Source organism: Eumetopias jubatus, unplaced genomic scaffold (assembly GCF_037043125.1).
Source record: "Eumetopias jubatus isolate StellerSeaLion01/CBP00866 unplaced genomic scaffold, mEumJub1_p1.0 scaffold_10, whole genome shotgun sequence".
NCBI classification, from domain to species: Eukaryota; Metazoa; Chordata; class Mammalia; order Carnivora; family Otariidae; genus Eumetopias; species Eumetopias jubatus.
The window spans coordinates 61967902-61986102 of NW_028274816.1; the positions used below are offsets into that span (position 1 = coordinate 61967902).

The 18201-nt window shown below is 54.3% G+C and overlaps 1 protein-coding gene across 1 annotated transcript; it reads right to left on the minus strand.

The window, feature by feature from the left end:
• Positions 1-6184: 6184 nt before the first annotated feature.
• Positions 6185-16917, minus strand: RDH13 (retinol dehydrogenase 13). The gene is made up of 7 exons (XM_028095013.1): positions 16720-16917; positions 14716-14834; positions 13213-13368; positions 10679-10783; positions 9557-9769; positions 8664-8765; positions 6185-7274 (listed from the first exon to the last, which is right to left on the minus strand). The coding sequence occupies exons 1-7, from the start codon at positions 16782-16784 to the stop codon at positions 7030-7032; spliced, it is 1005 nt and encodes a 334-aa protein (XP_027950814.1). The 5' UTR covers positions 16785-16917; the 3' UTR covers positions 6185-7029.
• Between the last annotated feature and the right edge of the window lie 1284 nt (positions 16918-18201).

The window sequence follows — 18201 nt, forward strand, 5'->3', positions numbered from 1 at the left end:
AGCTCATCACACCCAGGGGACCTGACAGCACCATCATCCTAAATTTATCCGGTGACTGGGGAGACCACATGTGTCAGCTGATTGGCTTTAGGCGGAGGAAAAACAAACCACTCCCAGCTTTATGTGGGGAGGCAGCTCTGCAACATGGAGTTGAGCTCCTGTCCTCCTTCAGAAGCCGGTAGATATAAATGCCGCCTCCCTTCGCGTTCACGTTCCCAGTCCTCGAGAAAGACAGTCCTGGGTCACAGAGCTGGCAAGAGGCTTACTTACCTTCTAAAAATGTTGGCACACACTTTGAAGAGACAGAGAGAAAACTTTCAAGTTTTCTAAAGAAATGTTCTAAGCAACCGGAGAGATGTTTCTTCCCGTGTTTTCAACAGGGAGAATCAAGCTCTTGATTGTCATTAGTTGCAATTGTCTTCATGTGTTCAGATCTCCCCAGGCATCTCCACATGCTGCCAATTTGGTGGCTAGACCAGAAGCGCCTTGCCTGCTCCTGAGTCCTGCCAGGAGAGATTAAGGCTCACTGCTCCAGTCCCAGCACTCGATCTCCCAGACCGTCGCCCAGCTGCCCCTGGTAAGCACCACGCTATTTTCTATCTTGGCAAATCTGGCTTCTTTAGAGACATCATGTCCGTGAAACCACATGGTATTTGTCTTTGCGACTGGCTTATTTCACTTAGCGTTGTGTTTTCAAGGCCCATCGCTGTGGTCGCGGGTGTGAGGGCTGAATAACATTCCACACTTCCTTTATCCAGTCAACTCTGATGGACATTGGGTTGCTCCCACCTTTGGGCTGTTGTGAATACGCTTGTGAATGTGAGAGGAACATCATCTGGCAGTTCTTCAAAATGTTGTGTACGTAGGGTTACCATATGACCTACTAATTCTGCTCTTAGGTGTTACCAACTGAGTTTTGGGATTCTCATCTTCTGGTTCATCTGGATGGCAGTGTTTGATAAATAATGTTTGCACCTGTGTATTTCTGTAAACAGGGCTGGTGACTGGGATGATCTGTGCGGCTCCTGCTGACAGGTATTCCTAGATAATGCGCTTGGTTGCTGTTGTAAAGATTTTTAGTAGAAGTCTGCCCTCTGCTGTCAGTGTGGTAAAGTACAGTTTTTTACTAGGGGGCTCCTGCAGGGAGGCAGAGAGTAGAGAGAAAGGTTATGTCCTTGATTTTTTTTTTCCTTTCTTCTTGAAAAATCCTAATTTCCCCCTCTTTCTCCCTTTTCCCTTCACCATGCAGTGTCCAAAGGGTACCTCTCCCTGGTCTTGAGTCTCTCACAGACTATAGTCTGTGCTCTGCAGTCGGTGCCCTGATCAGCCGGAACGCTCTTTTTACTGTTTGCTCAACTTTCTATTTCTGGTGGTGGTTTTCACCCAATGTTAGGGCTGCCAACAGCACCTGCCTCTGTCTTTTGTACGGCTTCCCTCAAACTCTCCCTGTGGCATCTCTGTGATACATCCGCGTGATGAAATCGTGTTCAGGTATTTTTTAAGGAGTGTGATAGATCTTTGCGTAGCGATACAGATGATCTTCAAGATCTATTGCTAAGTGGAAAAAGAAGATGCAGACGTACATGATAGTACCTTGTCATATGTATGCATCCCTTTGCTTTTATTTATGGAACTTGATTTTATTCTAGTAACACATTCACATGGTTGAAATATAAAAAACATGAAAAGAGAGCTTGCTCACTGGAAATTGGTAAGGTTTTCCCTTTTCGTTTTGGCGTTGTTTTGAAGTGCAGCCATTCTCTGTCTTCTCCGGCAGAGATGTGGTTTTGTAATTCTGCATTGTTTTTCTTTTCCATTTATTTATTTTGAAACAAACTTTGGGAAGAGTATATAAATATAATACAAAGAAGCGCTTTTTCCCCCCCTGAACCGTTTGAGACTGTGTTGCAGACCTGATGTAATTCACCCAGATACTGATCTTTTTTCCTGCAAACAAGGACATTCTCCTAGTTAACCACAGTACATCAGAACAGGGGTATTGATAGTGATCTGTCTTTAGGCATTATGTGGGAGATCCATAGGTATGCAATTGCCATAGTTTGCAGCTACTCAGAAAGCCCAAAATATTAGATAAAATCTTCATCATAGGTGAGTGACCCCATGTCCATGGATTCCTCCCAATTTGTCTCATGTTCCACCCCATCTAACACCATCAAGATCCACTTGCAATGATCCCCAGGTTCCTACCAAAACACATTAGCCAGACCCTACAATTCATGGAGCATGAGCTGGGATCTGCCACAGGCAATGAAAGTGGTAGGGGCAGGTCTTAAGGTGAGTGAGTATCATCCCAGGAGACACCTGCTTATGGAGGAACGGTGACCTCCGATTAAGAGATGCTGGTCTCTCATTGCAAGGGCATCTCAGGGGAATTGGGAGTTCGACATTTTCAGGTTTATCCCCACAAATGACCCAATCCCAGATCTCAGATTTCATTTCCTCTGCTGCTGTCACCCTGAGACTCTGGCCTGACTTCTGCGGGACCGCCCATTGCCATTTGCATGGTTGGTTTCCATGAAGATCTGTCGACTTCTAAAGCCACTCAATCCCCCAGTGCCTGCCTTCCACCCCCGTGCCCTCCCAAGAGCACAGGTGACAGCAAGCAGCTGTGAGGCTCTGTGGCTGGTGCTTACTTCTGTGGTCATCCACCTGCAGCTGCTCATGTTCACAGCCCGGAAAGGGGTCCACACGGGTCTGCGCAAAGAGTTATCACCTGGAGGTGACTTCCCTCCCAGGGGACATTCGGCAGTTTGGGGGGGGGGATGCTACAGGCATCTAGTGGGTGGAGACCAGGGATGCTGCTCAACATCCCACAGTACCCAAGACACCCCCTGCCCCACAGCCAGGATCATCCAGCCCCGAACATTTAACAGCACTGGTGCTGGGGAACCTGCCTTTCATCCATTACTCCCTGGCATTCCCTGGGGGGCTTTTATGGGTTTTAAGATAAACCCCAGTAGACAAAAGAAAGAGAAGCCCTTCTCTCTCCCACCAGCCAGAAAACAAGCAAGTGGTCCCCATCGGCTCTGGCAACCATCCTGTGACCCCCAAAGAGACTGTATTAATTCCCTCTGGTTGTTGTGACATCAACCCGCTGACCTGAAACATTTACTGTCCCACGGTTCCAGAGGCCAGAAGTCCAAACTGAAGGTGTCAGGAGGGTCGTGCGACCTTCAGAGGCTCAAGGGGAGTCTGTCCCGTGCCATCTTTGGCAGCTTCTGGGGGTCCCAGCTGTTCCTTGGTTTAAGGCTGCAATGTTCCACTCTCTGCCCTGTCTCCACGTGGCCTTCTCCACTCCACTCTGTGTCACCTCCTCTTCCGTCTCTTATAAGGACACTTACCGCTGGATTTAGGGACCCCCGGATAATCTAGGATGGTCTCATCCCGGGATCCTTCATTTAATTTTATGTGCAAAGCAACTTTTTCCAAATTAGCTCAGACTCACAGGCGCCGAGGGTTCAGACTTGAACGGATCTTTTAGGGGTTCACACTTCGACTGGCTAGAGACCCAGCCTTGGGATGAAGTTGACCCCAGTCGGATGGTCAGTCCGGCAGGAGGAAGCTCGGCCGTATCAGAGAACACAAAGCCCGCCTTACCTCTGGACTCCCACCGCTGCAACGGTGCCCCTTCTTACTTATGCCTGGAGCGACTGTCATCCCAGCTTACATCCCGCACGTTTCCCGGCACAGCAAACACAGGGAGCCCACGGAAACCTGGCAGAATTCCCCAAGCGCAAAGAGCAGTCTGAAGGGTTTGACACCGCCTCAGGTTTCTTTTTGGGAAAAACAAAACAAAAACTCCTGAAGCATCACCCTTTTATATTTGGTTCTTCAGTCTGCTTATTCCTTTGCCACACTGCTGTCTCTGGATTTCTGGGGGGTTGGGTTTGTTTGTTTTTTAGGCCCGTTTTTATCATCCTTCATCTCTCTGGGGACTCTCTTCAGGGTTGTGAGCCGCCTCAAAGCCTTCAGGAGAGTAAGGCAGGGGTTACGTGGTTTGTGAGTCAATATTTGTGGTCCTTGGGGTTTCTCAGTCCCAGAGAGGAAGCGGATGTTGGTTGTGAGGGTTTGTGCCTAGAATTAACCCCAAGCCACATTGCACTGGTCTATGCAAGAGATCAGTCCCTGTGGGGACCGCCGCCCCAGTGGGCTGGGCTTCACATTCCTTCCATCCAGGCCCCCATCTCCCCCATGAATGTGGGCTTCTGAATCAGACTGGATTCCAACTCTTCTTGCTCAGGCACCCCAGGGTTTGTTCAGTTTTTGTTTTTAAGTCAACGCACCCACAGTGGGGCTCAAACTCACAACCCCAAGATCAAGAGTCATGTGCTTTTCTGACTGAGCCAGCGGGGAGTGGGGGGAGGCCTCCCTGGCTCTTTTTTTTTTAGAGTGAGTGGTGGGGAGTTAATGGTAACATCTGTTCATTTCATTTGACTTGCTTGCAAGCAACACCGTTGATGAGGGTTCTGCTTAAAAGAAGCAGAAGGGAATTGATGGGAAGGGACCCAGGAAGTTCACAGCCCTGAGAAAAGCTAAGGAAGCAGGTTTTGTTGAAGAGCACGGTGTAGCAGGCAGAACAGCGGCCGCCCCAGAGAGATCCACATCCCAATCCCCAGGATCTGTTACTTTGCATGGCAAAGGGGGGTTGAGGTGGCAGATGGAATTCCGTTGCTCACCAGCCAATGTAAAGGACAGAGGTGACCCTGGATCACCTGGGGATCCTCCTTAAAAGGGGAAAGAACCAGAAAGATGGCAGTGTGAGGACTTGGCCCACCACAGCTGGCCCTGCAGACAGAGGAAGGGCCTGGGGGCGAGGAATGTGGGGGCCCCTAGACGCTGGACAAGGCAGGAAGCAGATTCTCCCCCTTGAGCCTCCAGAAGGAACACAGCTCTGGCTGACCCCTTGACACTAGCCCCGAGACCCATTCTGGACAAGTGTCCAGCTCATGAAAGAGAAAGACCATTTCAGCAGGTTAAGGAGACATGCCAACTAACACAAAGTGTGGTTCTGGATTGGATCCTGGGTCAGAAAAGAATTTTGTGGGGTTTTTTGCTATAAGGGACATTATCACTGATATAATTCCAATGTCTATAGATTGATATCAGATATTAGCACCATCATTATTATCTTCTTGACTTTGATCATTGTATTTTGCTTATGTTAGCAAATACCATCACCTCCAGGCGAATCCTGTACCTTTGTTTAGAGAACCAGGGGTTTCGCGGTTACTCTCAAGACTACAGTACTACCAGTAGAAGTATTTCTCAAACGTGGTTTTCCCCTGATTCCACAGTGAGAAATGCATACACTATATAAGGATACGTGCGCGCGTGTGATCTATGTACGTATGTGTGGTCTGTGTATCCCCGTGGTGAACAGGCTCCTGGAATACCGCACCCCCGTGATTCCCACCTCCTGGCATTCACACCTTCTCCTGCACTGCTGGACAGAGGCCTCAGTTCCTCCCTGGCTGTCCAGCTCTTGGCCTCCCCTCAGGGTGGCTCACACCAGGCAGTGCGCGGGCCAGCGAGCGCGAGCTGGCCAGACGCCCGTCAGTAACCGAACCCCAGAACTGGACGTTCCGTCGGCTCTGTTCTTTGCACTAGAAGTGAGTAGCTAGGGCCAGCCCACAGCTGGAGGGTAAGAAGGGAGTGGACAGGGGGCAGTGGGGATTGTTGGGGTCCATGCTGGAAGGTGCCTACCTGAGTCCGTTCGTCCCAGACATACCCTTCGGCTGCTGTGGTCCGATGTGGTAACAGAAAGAAAACTCACCGTATCTAGAAAACTTTGAGCCGTCTTTAACCCCACCTTCCTCAGCACTGTAGGCATTTGGGGCAGGGCCGCTGGCTGATGTTCTGGGTAGTGGAGGGCATGGAGCATCTGGCCTCCACAAGCATCTCAAAAGTTACATGTTTTTTTGTACCTTGATTACTGAGCTTTTTGGTGCACCCCTCCCCCCATTCTGTGCGGGAGCTGAGTGCCAGCCCCGATTCTATCACCGACGCCGCGCAGCGGGTAGGTTTCTCGCTCCTTGCTGTGCCTAGCAGGACTGGCATTACCAGGCCTGTCCTCAGGGGTGACCCCGGCGGCTCACCCAGGGTATGGCACGCGCAAGTGAACATTGAGCAGCAAGGCGAGAACTCCGTCATCACCACACCGCACTGCGAGGTAGTCAAGTTATTCTGCACATTCACAGTGGGAGAAACCGAGGCTCAGAAAGGCGACTGAGCGTGTGCACGGTCCCACGGGGAACCACAAACTTGACCGTGTCTGGCCGACAACTTTCCCAACAGCCATACAGTTCTGCACGGGCTCTCCTGACATGGCCACGCTAGAGGGGGCGGACTCCTCCCTCAGCAGTTCCCAGTTACACGCTCAAGGCAGGTGTCTGACGGCCCCACGCACCTGCGGGCTGCGGGGCGCACTACACCAGCTGCGCCAGGTGCGCATCTGCAGTCCCCATCCACTGTGCCTGAGGAAAGGGCCGCTAGTGCCCCCTACAGGGTGGTGTGGGCATGGCAGCCAGCGCCTCTTAGGCAATACTGCCACCTTGAGGGTGGTGCCGGAATGACAGCAGTGGTCTTGAGCTCACGCAGCCAACACTGCCACCTAGAGGGTGACGTGGGCATGGCGGCCAGCATTCCTTGGCTCACGCAGCCAGCGTTCCTTGAGCTCATGCAGCAATACTGCCACCTAGAGGGGGTGAAGGCGTGACAGCAGTGGTCTTGAGGCTCACACAGCCAACATTGCCACTTGGGGGGCATGGCAGTCAGCATTCTTTGGCCAATACTGCCACCTAGAGGGGGCTGAGGGCATGACAGCAGTGGTCTGGAGGCTCACACGGCCAACACTGCCACCTAGAGGGTGACGTGGGCATGGCAGTCAGCATTCCTTGGCCAATACCGCCACCTAGAGGGTGCTGCAGACAGAGCAGCCAGCCTTTGGTTGGTCTTGCCGCTCCACCCTGGTACTCAGCCTCCCACGTGGTTTTCATAGTCTCCCAGAGGTTATTTGGGGAGGGGCTGCCCCCTCACAGAGGAACCACCAGACAAATCCAAGCCCACCAGGCGGGCACTTTCAGCCCAAAGTCGCCGGGCTACCTCCTCGTCCTCAGCTTCAGGGGCTGGAGGCTTCTCTTTGAGTCCATCGAAGTACTTTCCAGAAACACCCTCCAATTCCTCTGCCACAGCCAGGTATGTGCTGGGCTGGGCTGCCAGCTGGGGGCTCTTGACCAGCATCCAGAAGATGGGCCCTGCAATCAGCCCACAGAGCATTCAGTCAGCACACATTCAGTGAGGAGGACATGAAAAGCCCTATTCCACCCCCAGGGCCGCCCAGGGCCCAGAGGCCAGATGCGGGACCGCAGTCCCACACAGCCCACCTGCAGGCCTGTGCCTCCAAGGTTCCCTCCCCCAGGAGCTCCCTTCCCTGGCACTGCCCAGCCAAATCCCTCCACGTGCAGAGACCAGCCCAAAAGCTGCCTCCCCCAGCAAGCCTCGCTGGCTTTTCCCCAGGCAAACGGAAGCTCTCCCTCCTCAGTCAGCTCTGAGTCTTTACCCTACCCCATTTTGCTTTAAAATAACTTTTACTTATTAAATGTCTCTGGGGCCAGCCTCAGTTTAAGATCCATGGTATCTGGCACCCACCCCGTAAATGATTTTCAGGATTACAAACACTAGTTCTAAAGTTCTAATTATTTATTCAGCTTAAAGGTGGTCAGGCCCTGTGCTGGCCCTTTTAAGGCCCATCTCATCCTCCCAACAACTGTGAGGAGGACACTATTGTGGCCCTCATTTTGTAGTTGGGAAACTGAGGGCCCAAGAGGTGAAGTTGCTTCCCTGGCTGGCACAGCTAGTTTGGGGTGAAGCTGGTCACCCCGAGCACACCCAGGAGTCAAGCTTCATGGTCTCCTTCTCTGAGCCTCAGTTTTCTCATCAAAGAGGATCTAGCCTGTTTCCTGGGGCTAGTCTGAGGCCAGCAGGCTGGATACAGATGGAGAAGTGACTCATTCTCAGTATCCTAGACGACACAGGGGAGGCAGGGTAGAGCCAGGCCACTGACATAGTCTCTCGAGTGTGCGGTTAGTTTTGTGTCAAGTTGACTGAGCTAAGGGATGCCCAGAAAGCCGGTAAAGCATTACCTCTGGGCGTGTCCGTGAGGATGTGACCGGAAGACATTAGCATTGGAATCAGTAGAGTGAGCAAAGAGATCTGCCCTCGCCAATGTGGGCAGCCAAGCTATTAGTTAAGGGTGAGAACAGAACAAAAAGGTGGAGGAAGGGCAAACTCCCCCCTCTCTCTGCTTGAGCTGGAACATCCATCTCCTGCCCTCAGACAGTGCTCCTGGCCTTCGGGCTGGGACTTACATCATCATTCCCCTGGTTTACAGGCTTTTGGGTTTGGACTGGGACTACACCACCAGCCTTCCCGGGCCTCCAGCATGCAGATGGCAGATCACAGGACTTCTCAGTCTCCATAAATGCATGAGCCAGTCCCGCACGACAAATTTCCAAGCATCTATATATATCCTATTGGTTCTGTTTCTCTGCAGAACCCTGACTAATACCCTGAAGCGAGTCCTAGCCCCCAAGCTGTGAGGGCAGGGGTTCAGCTCAGGGACCCCAGGCCAGGAGGTGGCTTACCGAGTGTGAAGCTGGAGAAGACAGAGCTGTGCATGCCCGTGTGCCTGCCCAGCTCTGTCCTGGCCACACCAGGGTGCAGAGCATTGACAGTCACACCCGTGCCTGGAGAGAGGAGGGAAGAGGAGGGATGAGGGGGTGGGCAGACGCCAGATTCACTTCCCACCTGGAAGGCTGACACGGCCCACCCTCAGATCCAGGGCTACCCTGTACTGTGCTGGGTCCTACCCTTGAATCCACATCACCTCTCTTGCTCTGAAACTTCCACATCAAAGTGGTTTCATCTTGCAAAGCCGCTCTGTTGCATGACTGCCCAGAGTCTCCCAAACCTGAGCGTATGTAAAAAATCACCCGGAGGGCGTGAGATACCCAAACTGCTGGGCTCCACCCACCCCCAGGGAATCTGCAGCAGCAGGTCAGGGATGGGGTCTGAGATGCTGTAATTATGACAAGCTCCCAGCTGATGTTGCTGGTCCACGGATGCTCTGTGAGGAGCAGGGCAAAGGGCAGACTTTTCAACTTCAGCTCTGTGGACCCTGAGGTCAGATCATTCTTTATCCTGGGCACTGCAGGATGCTGAGCAGCTAGATGCCAGTAGCAACACCCACCCCACCTCCACTCCCTGAAGCGATGGCCACAAGCATCTTCAGATATTTCCGTGGTTGAGAACCACTAGCCTAGAGCACCAACAGCTTAGATGCCTGTGCAGGATGAGCACGAAAGAAACGCCACGACTGATCAGTGATGTCAGCTTCAGTCCCCATGAACATGGTGGTATGTGTGTCACGTGTCTGCCTGTTCTGTTCTGGGGCCGATGCTTGACCTCCCCGGGGCCCAGGGTCAGAGCAGGACTGTTCCAGGCTCAGAGCTAGAGGAAGAAAAAGGCCAGCACGTACCCTGCAGGCGCCGGCTCAGCTCCCTGGTAAAGAGGATGACAGCCAGCTTACTCTGGCAATAAGCTGCCTTGGTGTCATACTTCCTTTTCTCCCAGTTCAAGTCATCAAAGTCTATGTGTCCGGCAATGTGGGCCAAGGACGAGAGGTTGATGATCCGTGAAGGGGCCGAGGCTTTCAGTTTGTCCAGCAGCAAGTTTGTCAAAAGAAAGTGACCTGGATGAAGGACAACAAAAAGACAATTTCCGCTGAATTCTTATCTGGTACATAGGATCGTACTGAGAACATTACCTTCTTTGACCCTCCCAATAATCCATGGCTCTCAACAGGGGCCAGTTCTCTCCCCCAGGGGACATCTGGCAATGTCTAGAGGTTTTGGTCATCATAACTCTAGAGAGAAAAGGGGGTGCTCCTGGCATCTAGTGGGAGGAGGCCAGGGATGCTGCTGGACATCCTATAGAGCACAGGATGGGCCCACAGCACAGTGACCCAGCCCCAGACATCAGGCCCTACGAGAACCCCATGAGGTCAGCTGGGGAGAGGACTGCCTCCCATGTCTCCTTCAGCAATAGAATGGTTGGCTGTGCACAGGACTCCCCAGCGAAAGACTGTATTTCCCAGACTCCCTTGCAGTGACATCAGGTCATGTGACTGTGCCCCAGTCAATAGGACACAAATGATGGTGATGTGCGTTATGACCCTCCAGGGCCTCAACATGTGGCCTTATTTGGAGAGACGGTCTTTACAGTGAAAATGAGGCCATTAGGGTGGGCCCTAATCCAGTGATCGGCACCCACCCAATATCTATGCCCCCCCCTTGCCCTTACTAACAGAACGCCAGTTATACCCAGGGTGACAACAGGTAGGCAGAGTAACTGATGGACAGACAGACTGGAGGACAGACAAAGGGTCAAAAGGCCCAGAGATGGATGGAGAATCCGAAGGACTGACAGAGCATCCAGCAATGAATAGGCAATTCCCTGAGCTGCCAGGTGGCCGCCCAGCTGCCCTGGAGAGCAGAGGAGGACGCTGGCCCTCCCCAGAGCCTGTGCCTGGCCCACTGGGGAACCCCACTCACATCCCAGGCCCACGATATACCACACATCCCTCAGCCCGTGACCTCACCCAAGTGGTTAACGCCAAACTGCATCTCGAAGCCATCCTCGGTGGTCCAGCGGGGGCACCGCATCACAGCTGCATTGTTGATCAGAATGTGCACTTGCTCCTCCTCTGGAAGACAGGGGCGAGGGCAAACATGTCAGTCCCATAAGGGCCTGCATGGAGCGCCAGTGCAATCGGTGGAAAGTGCCCCCAGCACTGGGCTGGCTGCACAGTGTCCCTGAAACATTCATGTCCACCCAGAGCCTGGGGATGCAACCTATTTTTGGAAAGAGTCTTTGCAAAAAGTAATCAATTTAAGAGAAGGTCACAGTGTGGGCCATAATCCAGTAGGACGCAGGCTGAGACCCACAGCGAGACAGAGGCAGAGACTGCGGCGATGCATCTAAAGCCGAGGATCACCGAGGACTGACAGCCCACCGCCAGAAGCTGAAAGAGGCAGGAAGGATTCTCCCAGTCTCAGGAAGAGTGCCACCCTGCTGACACCTTGATCTTGGACTTCTGGCCTCCACAACTGTGAGAACAGCTTCTCATCTCAACCTACTCAGTTTGCTGTACTTGGCGACGGCAGCCCCAGAAAACACACTCCCACCTAAGGCTTGGAGACCTTTCCTGGGAAGGAAAAGAAGCCACATCTGCAGGGGCCTCAGGGCCTCAGACTGGGGGATTACTCGTGGGAACGTCAGCTCGGCGGGCAGCCCGTGCCACACCTGATTCCAGACCTGCCACGTCACAGGCACAAACGACCGTCCCTCTCCGAGCCTCTATTTCCTCATCTGTAAAATGGGATGAGTAATAGCACCTTCCTCCCTGTCTCAGTTAGCAAGCGCTGCTATAACAAAGCTTCACACAACGGGCTACTTGAACGTACTGTGTCCCCATTCTGGAGGCGAGAAGCCCGGGGTCAGTGTGTCTCAGGGCTGCATCCTTCCAAGGACCGAGGACCACAAGGGAGAATCTGTGCCAGGCTCTCTCCTGGGCTCATAGGTGACTGGCCGCCTTCTCCCTGTCTCTTCCCTTGGACCTGTCTGCGTCCTAATCTCCCCACCATATGAGGACACCAGTCACTGGAATAGGGCTTAATCACATCCGTACAGACCCTCTCTGGAGATCAGGCCTTGTGCTGAGGTCCTGGGGGTTAGGACCCCAACACATCTTTTGAGGGGACACAGTAGAACCCCTAACACTCTGAAAGTGGTTTGCAGGATCCGTGGGGATAACAGGTTAGTCATCTAGCACCTAGGAAACAGCCTCTGTTTGGCTTTGAGGGTGGAGGGGGTTAGCATAGCCATCAGGAACACACCCTCTGGAGCCATCAGATGACAGTTCAAATCCCCTGGCTCTACCCTGAGCAGCGGTATGACCCTGGCCAAGTCACGCAGCTTCTCTGTGACTCGGTTTCCCCCTCTGTAAAAACAGATAATACTAGAACTTGCTGGGTAGAATGGGGGAGAGAGAACACCACAGTTCTAGTTGTAGAAAAAAGCCAAGGGAGGGGCATGTGGGTGGCTCAGTCGGTTAAGCGTCCGACTCTTGGTTTCAGCTCAAGTCATGATCTCAGGGTCATGAGATCAAGTCCCGGCATTGGGCCACGCTGGGCATGGAGTCTGCTCAGGGTCCTCTCTCTCCCTCTTCCTTTCCCCTCCGCTCATGCTCGCTCTCTCTAAAAGAAGCCAAGGAGAGGTATATACACCTGCTTGCTTTATAAATGCACAAACTGTCTCCAAAAGGACACACGAGGACACTGAACACATCTGAGGACGGCAGCTGGTAGCGAGTGGCAGGGAGGTGTTTGGCTGTATCCCCGTTTGTACTTTCCAAATGTTTAATCCTGTAAAATGGTACCCCTGCTTGAAAACATAAAGACATGAGCCAGTTCCGAGAACATCTGGTGGGACGCGGAAATGAGTGAGTCACCCATGTGACCAAGTGCAGAAAAATGCCCGCCGAATCCCTGCATCTGCGCAAAGAAACACCCAGCAGAGAAAGCGGGAGTTCCGAGCGCCAGGGAGGCTCAGCAACTACTGAGTGATGAGTCAGCATTTCCGCCCGCCTTCACTGGGCTAACTCATCCGCCGGGTCCCTGCACACCTAACCTCACCTAGGCCTCTGCGTCTTGTCGGCTCTCGGGCCGAAGGAGTTCGTCTTCCTACAGAGCAGGAGTCCCACAGAGCAAACTTTCCCTGTAAAGGACGAGACTAGGTATTTTTGGCTTTGCAGGCCATACGGCCTCTGCTGTCACAGGACTAAAGCAGCCACAGAGAATACGTAAACAGGCAGGACCGTGCGCCAATAAAACTTTATTTATGGATGCTGATATTTGAATTCCAAACAGTGTCCACATACCCAGAAATATTACTCTCTTGATTTGTGTAAACAGTTGAAATGAAAAATGTTTTCACGGGACAATGTCAGGAGATTTAAAAATGTACGATCTTCACCCATAGAAATCTGCACCTGTCAGAAAACACCAGCACCACACTCTAGGACTTGTGGCCACCCAGGACCTTGCCCCCCAAGGCCGGCGTCCTCCCTCCTACCTTCGATGATCTTTGCAGCAAACTCTCGGATGGACTTGAGGGAGGCCAAGTCCAGGTGCCGGGCGTTGACGTGGTGATTAAGGGTCTCCCCGCGAATGTCCTTTGCCGCCGCCTCACACTTCTCCATATCTCGACAGGCCAGAATGATGTTGCCTCCTGCGAGCCCAGGACAGGAAAAAAATATTTTTTAAATCCTCTCCCAGGTACAGAGAGAAAACACACATGAAAACACAGGTCTGCACAAGAGCGTGTACACGCGAGCACGCAGCAGCACCATTCACAGCAGCCGAAAGATGGAAACGACCCAAATGTCCATCAGCAGCTGAGCAGAGAGGCACAAGGTGGTCCATCCAGACCCTGGAATCTACTCGGCCACGGAAAGGAACATGACACATACAACGTGGATGGACCTCATGAACGTGCTTGCTAGAAGCAGCCAGTCACAAAAATATACGTGGCCTATGATTCCATTGACATGAAATATCCAGAACAGGCCGATCCACAGGAGGTAGACGGATGGTTCCCGGGGGGGGGGGGGGGGGGGGAGGCGGGACCTGGGGGGACCACTAAGAGGACCGAGCTGTCACTTTGATGAAAGTGTTCCGAAACTGGCAATGTTCGTACAAATCTGGGAATATACTAAACGCCACCAGAGTGTACGCTTGACACGGGTGAATTGTGTGATGTGTAGATTGAATTTCAACACAGCCATAAAAAAGAAAAACTTTAAAAAATGAGAGAAGTGAGAAGCAGCGGGGATTGGAGGACGGGTGTGGGTCCGCGTGGCTCGTCTGCCCGCCATGGGCCCAGCTGCCGCCGACACACGCTGCCTCCCCTCCCACCGTCCACAAGGGAACTCAGCCAACCCAGGATCTGTTCATCCTCTGTTGCCGCCGGGCCCTCCAGACAGCGGGGGGTGGGGGTGTCCACCCGATTTCACTTCTCACCCTCTCCGGGGAGGAGCACATGCCCCCTCCTTGGGGAAACCCCATGTGGTGGGGGGGGGTGCTGCCCATCACGGCCCCCACCACTCTGACCTCAGAGGTAGACAGGCAGCTCCAGCCTGGCCCATCAGGACCCATTCCCCCGGCCACCCCAACCCGTCAAGCCCAAAGAAAGTTTCCAATTTCCCCCAGCCCTCACCACCTGCCCTGCCACAGCCTTCCCACCCCAGCAAATCAAAAGGCAAGTCTGGTCTCCCAGTTGTTCAAACCTAAATCCTTGACTTCTTTTCTGGTGTCTGACTCAACAGGAAATCCACTAATTCTAACTTCAAAAGCGATCAATCCTCCTCCGTGGACTTCCTCCATAACCCCAGTCCGAGTGTCCACAGCCTCCTCTAAGACCCAAAGTCTCCCCTACCTCTTTTAGGGACACCAGCCTTTCTGGCTTAAGCCGGCATGACTTTGGTTTCTGCCACTTGCAACCAAAACAATCCCCCAGGAAAGCAAACGCTCCGTCCCAGACCTCACACACCAAGCCAGGTGCCCCCTGGGACTTCACCTCTTCTGGCCAGCTCCAAGGCCGTCTGCTTCCCGATGCCCGTGTTGGCGCCGGTCACAATGACGGTCTTCCCAGGAATGCTGGCCTTGCTGGGACAGACCCCACCCGCAACGTAGTCTCTGCAGGTAAGAAACGAGGTGGTCACTTCTGTCCATGTGTGCACCCTCGCCGCACGTGCCCCTGACTGTTAGGATCTTGGGTGAATGACCCCACTGCGCTTGTGTTCCCCCACCCGAAAGACGGGAAGGACATCTCCTAACTCCCTGGGGGCCAGTGTGGTGTTGCAGGCAAAGGCTCAGTCTTTGTAAAGACCCACTGGGTTGGTTTCCTATGGCTGCCAAACCAAGTTACCACAAGCTCAGCCGGTTAAAACCATGCACAGGTAATCTACGTGTCTGCAGGCATGAGTCCAAGATGGGTCTCACCAAGATAAGGGCTGCGAGTTGGCAGGACTGTGCTCCTTCTGGAGGCCCTAGGGGAGAGGCGGGTCCCGTGCCTTTTCCAGCTCCTAGAGGCGCCCACACTCTGTGGCTCACGGCCCCTCCTCCTCTGTCTCCAAAGTCAGCAGAGTGGAGTCTTCAGGTCACTGACTCTGAAGGACCACTGTGGTTGCACTGGGCGCCCCCCCAGCCCCGGACAACCCAGGACCACCTCCCCATCTCAGGGTCCTTAACTCAATGTCACCTGCAAAGTCCCCTGTGACAGGTAAAGTAAGACCTTCACAGTTCTGAACCCTACAACAGGCACATCTTTGGGGGGCTCTTACCATTTACCCACATTCCCGAGAGGCCAAATACTGGAAACAAGCGAATGTCACTGAGAGGGGACGGGCCACGTAAAAATGCCACCACATGATAGGCCCTGTACAGCACGGAAACCGCCAGCCTCCTGGGGCTAATTTTTTATTTAAGTTAATTAAAAATAAACAGCCATACTTTTTCCCCAGGGCATTCAGCTAACCTTTCATTCTGCCCATCCCATGCTGTCCCTTTATTTTGTTACTATTTTTAGCTCTTCAGAAGTGAAAGACAACAGTATGAATAAAAACAAACAGCAGCTGATGGATTTTATCACAAGGGAAAATTATTTCCATTTAAAAAAGAATCTCCATTTTCTAGACCTTTCAAAAACACCCAGTTAATATCACAGAGCTGCAGTGTAATGAATTATAAATCAAAACTCCCTGAAAATGACTTTATCGGATCAGCAGCAACAAGTTCACCACGAAGCCTCATCACAGCGCAGGCAAATAAACCCAAAGGTGTTTATTCAGAGATTTAGTCTATGCTTTATGCCCTTAAAAAAAAATATATTTCCATATTCCAATTACTTTCAGGCCTCCCAGCCAATCTCTTGTATTGTGTAAATGTAATGAAATTATATATTGCTAATTCTTTTTTTTAATTGTAAGAACACGTGAGCTGCACCCTCTTAACAGGTGTCTAAGTTCAGTATCGTTAACTACAAGCATAGCACAAGCCATACTTTGAGCGCTCGGTAGCCGTGTGTGATGGCTATCATAATGGACAGCACAAACGTGAAACACTTCCATCAGCGCACAAAGTTCCACCCAACAGTGCTGCTCTAGAATATTGGGTAGCTGGGTTTTCTGCGGGGGGGCTGGAGGGGTGTTAGCCTAGGAAAGACAAGAACCATGTGTATAACCCGTGCAGTGCAATCACTGGGCAATCCGGTTTGCGTCTCGGATTCCGGGTAACGAGAGCTTAGGGGGCACGCATTTCCTTGCACCCGGGTCACGGGTGACCTATGGGGACTGCCCAATACACGTCTGCAGGATGGACTCGATAATCAAGGACCAGAAAGTTTACGAGGACTCGGGGTGACCTTGGGCCGTGACCTGCCCTCGAGGCCCTCCCTAGGTTTGCCCCTCCGCCGCACCGTCTGGACCGGTCCGAGGCCGGCGACCACCAAGCGACCTCTCCCTGGCCTGCCACCTCCCCCTCCTGGAAGCTGCCGACCCGCCCGGCGGCGGCGCGCACTCACCGGAGCAACACCGCGCCACCCACCGCCGTGCCCAGCACGGACACCGGCAGGAGGTAGCGGTTCATGGCGGGAAGGAGCGGGTATCCGACGCGGAGCCCGCCGCAGACGGGCCACACACTCGCCGCACACCCGCCGCGGGGTCGCTCGGAAGAGGAGCGCGCGGCCGGCGACCCACGTGGGGAAGGGCAAGCTCCGCTCGGGCCGAGGCTTCCGGAAAGGGGCGGGGCTTAACGGGGCGGTGGGCCTGTCAGAAGCGGGGCCTATGAGGATGGGCCCCGGCGCGGCTGCAGCCGGGAATGGGGGTTTCCGGAGTCGGGGGCGTGGCCGCCGCCTGGGGGCGGGGCAGGAGGGGCGAGCCTGCGCACTGTTCCATGACGTCACGTTCGCGGCGCCGTCTCTGAGCCGCCGGGCCGCTAGTAAGGCAGAGTTTGGCTGCTTCCGCCGCCCACCGCGCTGCGCTCGCCGGTTGCGCCCGGCTGTGTGCCTTTCCTTTTTAATTTTTTAATTTTATTTGTGCCTTTCCAATAAGCAACCCGTTCCTACCTAAAGTGCGTGTTCGCCAGCAGTACGTTTCTCATAGACTATGAGAGAATTTGAGAATTTCGAGACTCCGAACCCAGGACCTACTAGCCTGGGGGTTCCCAAAGGGGTCCTGAGGGAGATCAGGGCGTAGAGTCCTGGTCTGAGGGAGGGGCAGCTGGGGGCTGGACCCCTGGGTCTGAGGGAGGAGGGGCTGGGGGCCGGGATTCCTGGGTCTGAGGGAGGAGGGGGCTGGGGGCTGGACCCCTGGGTCCGAGGGAGGAGGGGCTGGGGGCCTGGACTCCTGGGTCCGAGGGAGGAGGGGCTGGGGGCCTGGACTCCTGGGTCCGAGGGAGGAGGGGCTGGGGGCCTGGACTCCTGGGTCCGAGGGAGGAGGGGCTGGGGGCCTGGACTCCTGGGTCCGAGGGAGGAGGGGCTGGGGGCCTGGACTCCTGGGTCCGAGGGAGGAGGGGCTGGGGGCCTGGACTCCTGGGTCCGAGGGAGGAGGGGCTGGGGGCCTGGACTCCTGGGTCCGAGGGAGGAGGGGCTGGGGGCCTGGACTCCTGGGTCCGAGGGGGGAGGGGGCTGGGGGTCTGGACTCCTGGGTCCGAGGGAGGAGGGGCCGGGGGCCTGGACTCGCGGGTCCGAGGGAGGAGGGGCCGGGGGGCTGGACTCCTGGGTCCGAGGGAGGAGGGGCCGGGGGCCGGGACTCCTGGGTCCGAGGGAGGAGGGGCCGGGGGCCGGGACTCCTGGGTCCGAGGGAGGAGGGGCCGGGGGCCGGGACTCCTGGGTCCGAGGGAGGAGGGGCCGGGGGCCGGGACTCCTGGGTCCGAGGGAGGAGGGGCCGGGGGCCGGGACTCCTGGGTCCGAGGGAGGAGGGGCCGGGGGCCGGGACTCCTGGGTCCGAGGGAGGAGGGGCCGGGGGCCGGGACTCCTGGGTCCGAGGGAGGAGGGGCCGGGGGC

Bases quoted from the DNA above. Each gene is read 5' to 3' on its own strand.
- RDH13 (XM_028095013.1), bottom strand. From the start codon at position 16,784: ATGAACCGCTACCTCCTGCCGGTGTCCGTGCTGGGCACGGCGGTGGGT. The intron at 13,369-14,715 runs GTGAAGTCCCAG...CTGGGCTCGCAG, and splicing joins CTTGGAGCTGGCCAGAAGAG to GAGGCAACATCATTCTGGCC. The intron at 8,766-9,556 runs GTACGTGCTGGC...TCCTCTCTCCAG, and splicing joins GCTGAGCCGGCGCCTGCAGG to GCACGGGTGTGACTGTCAAT.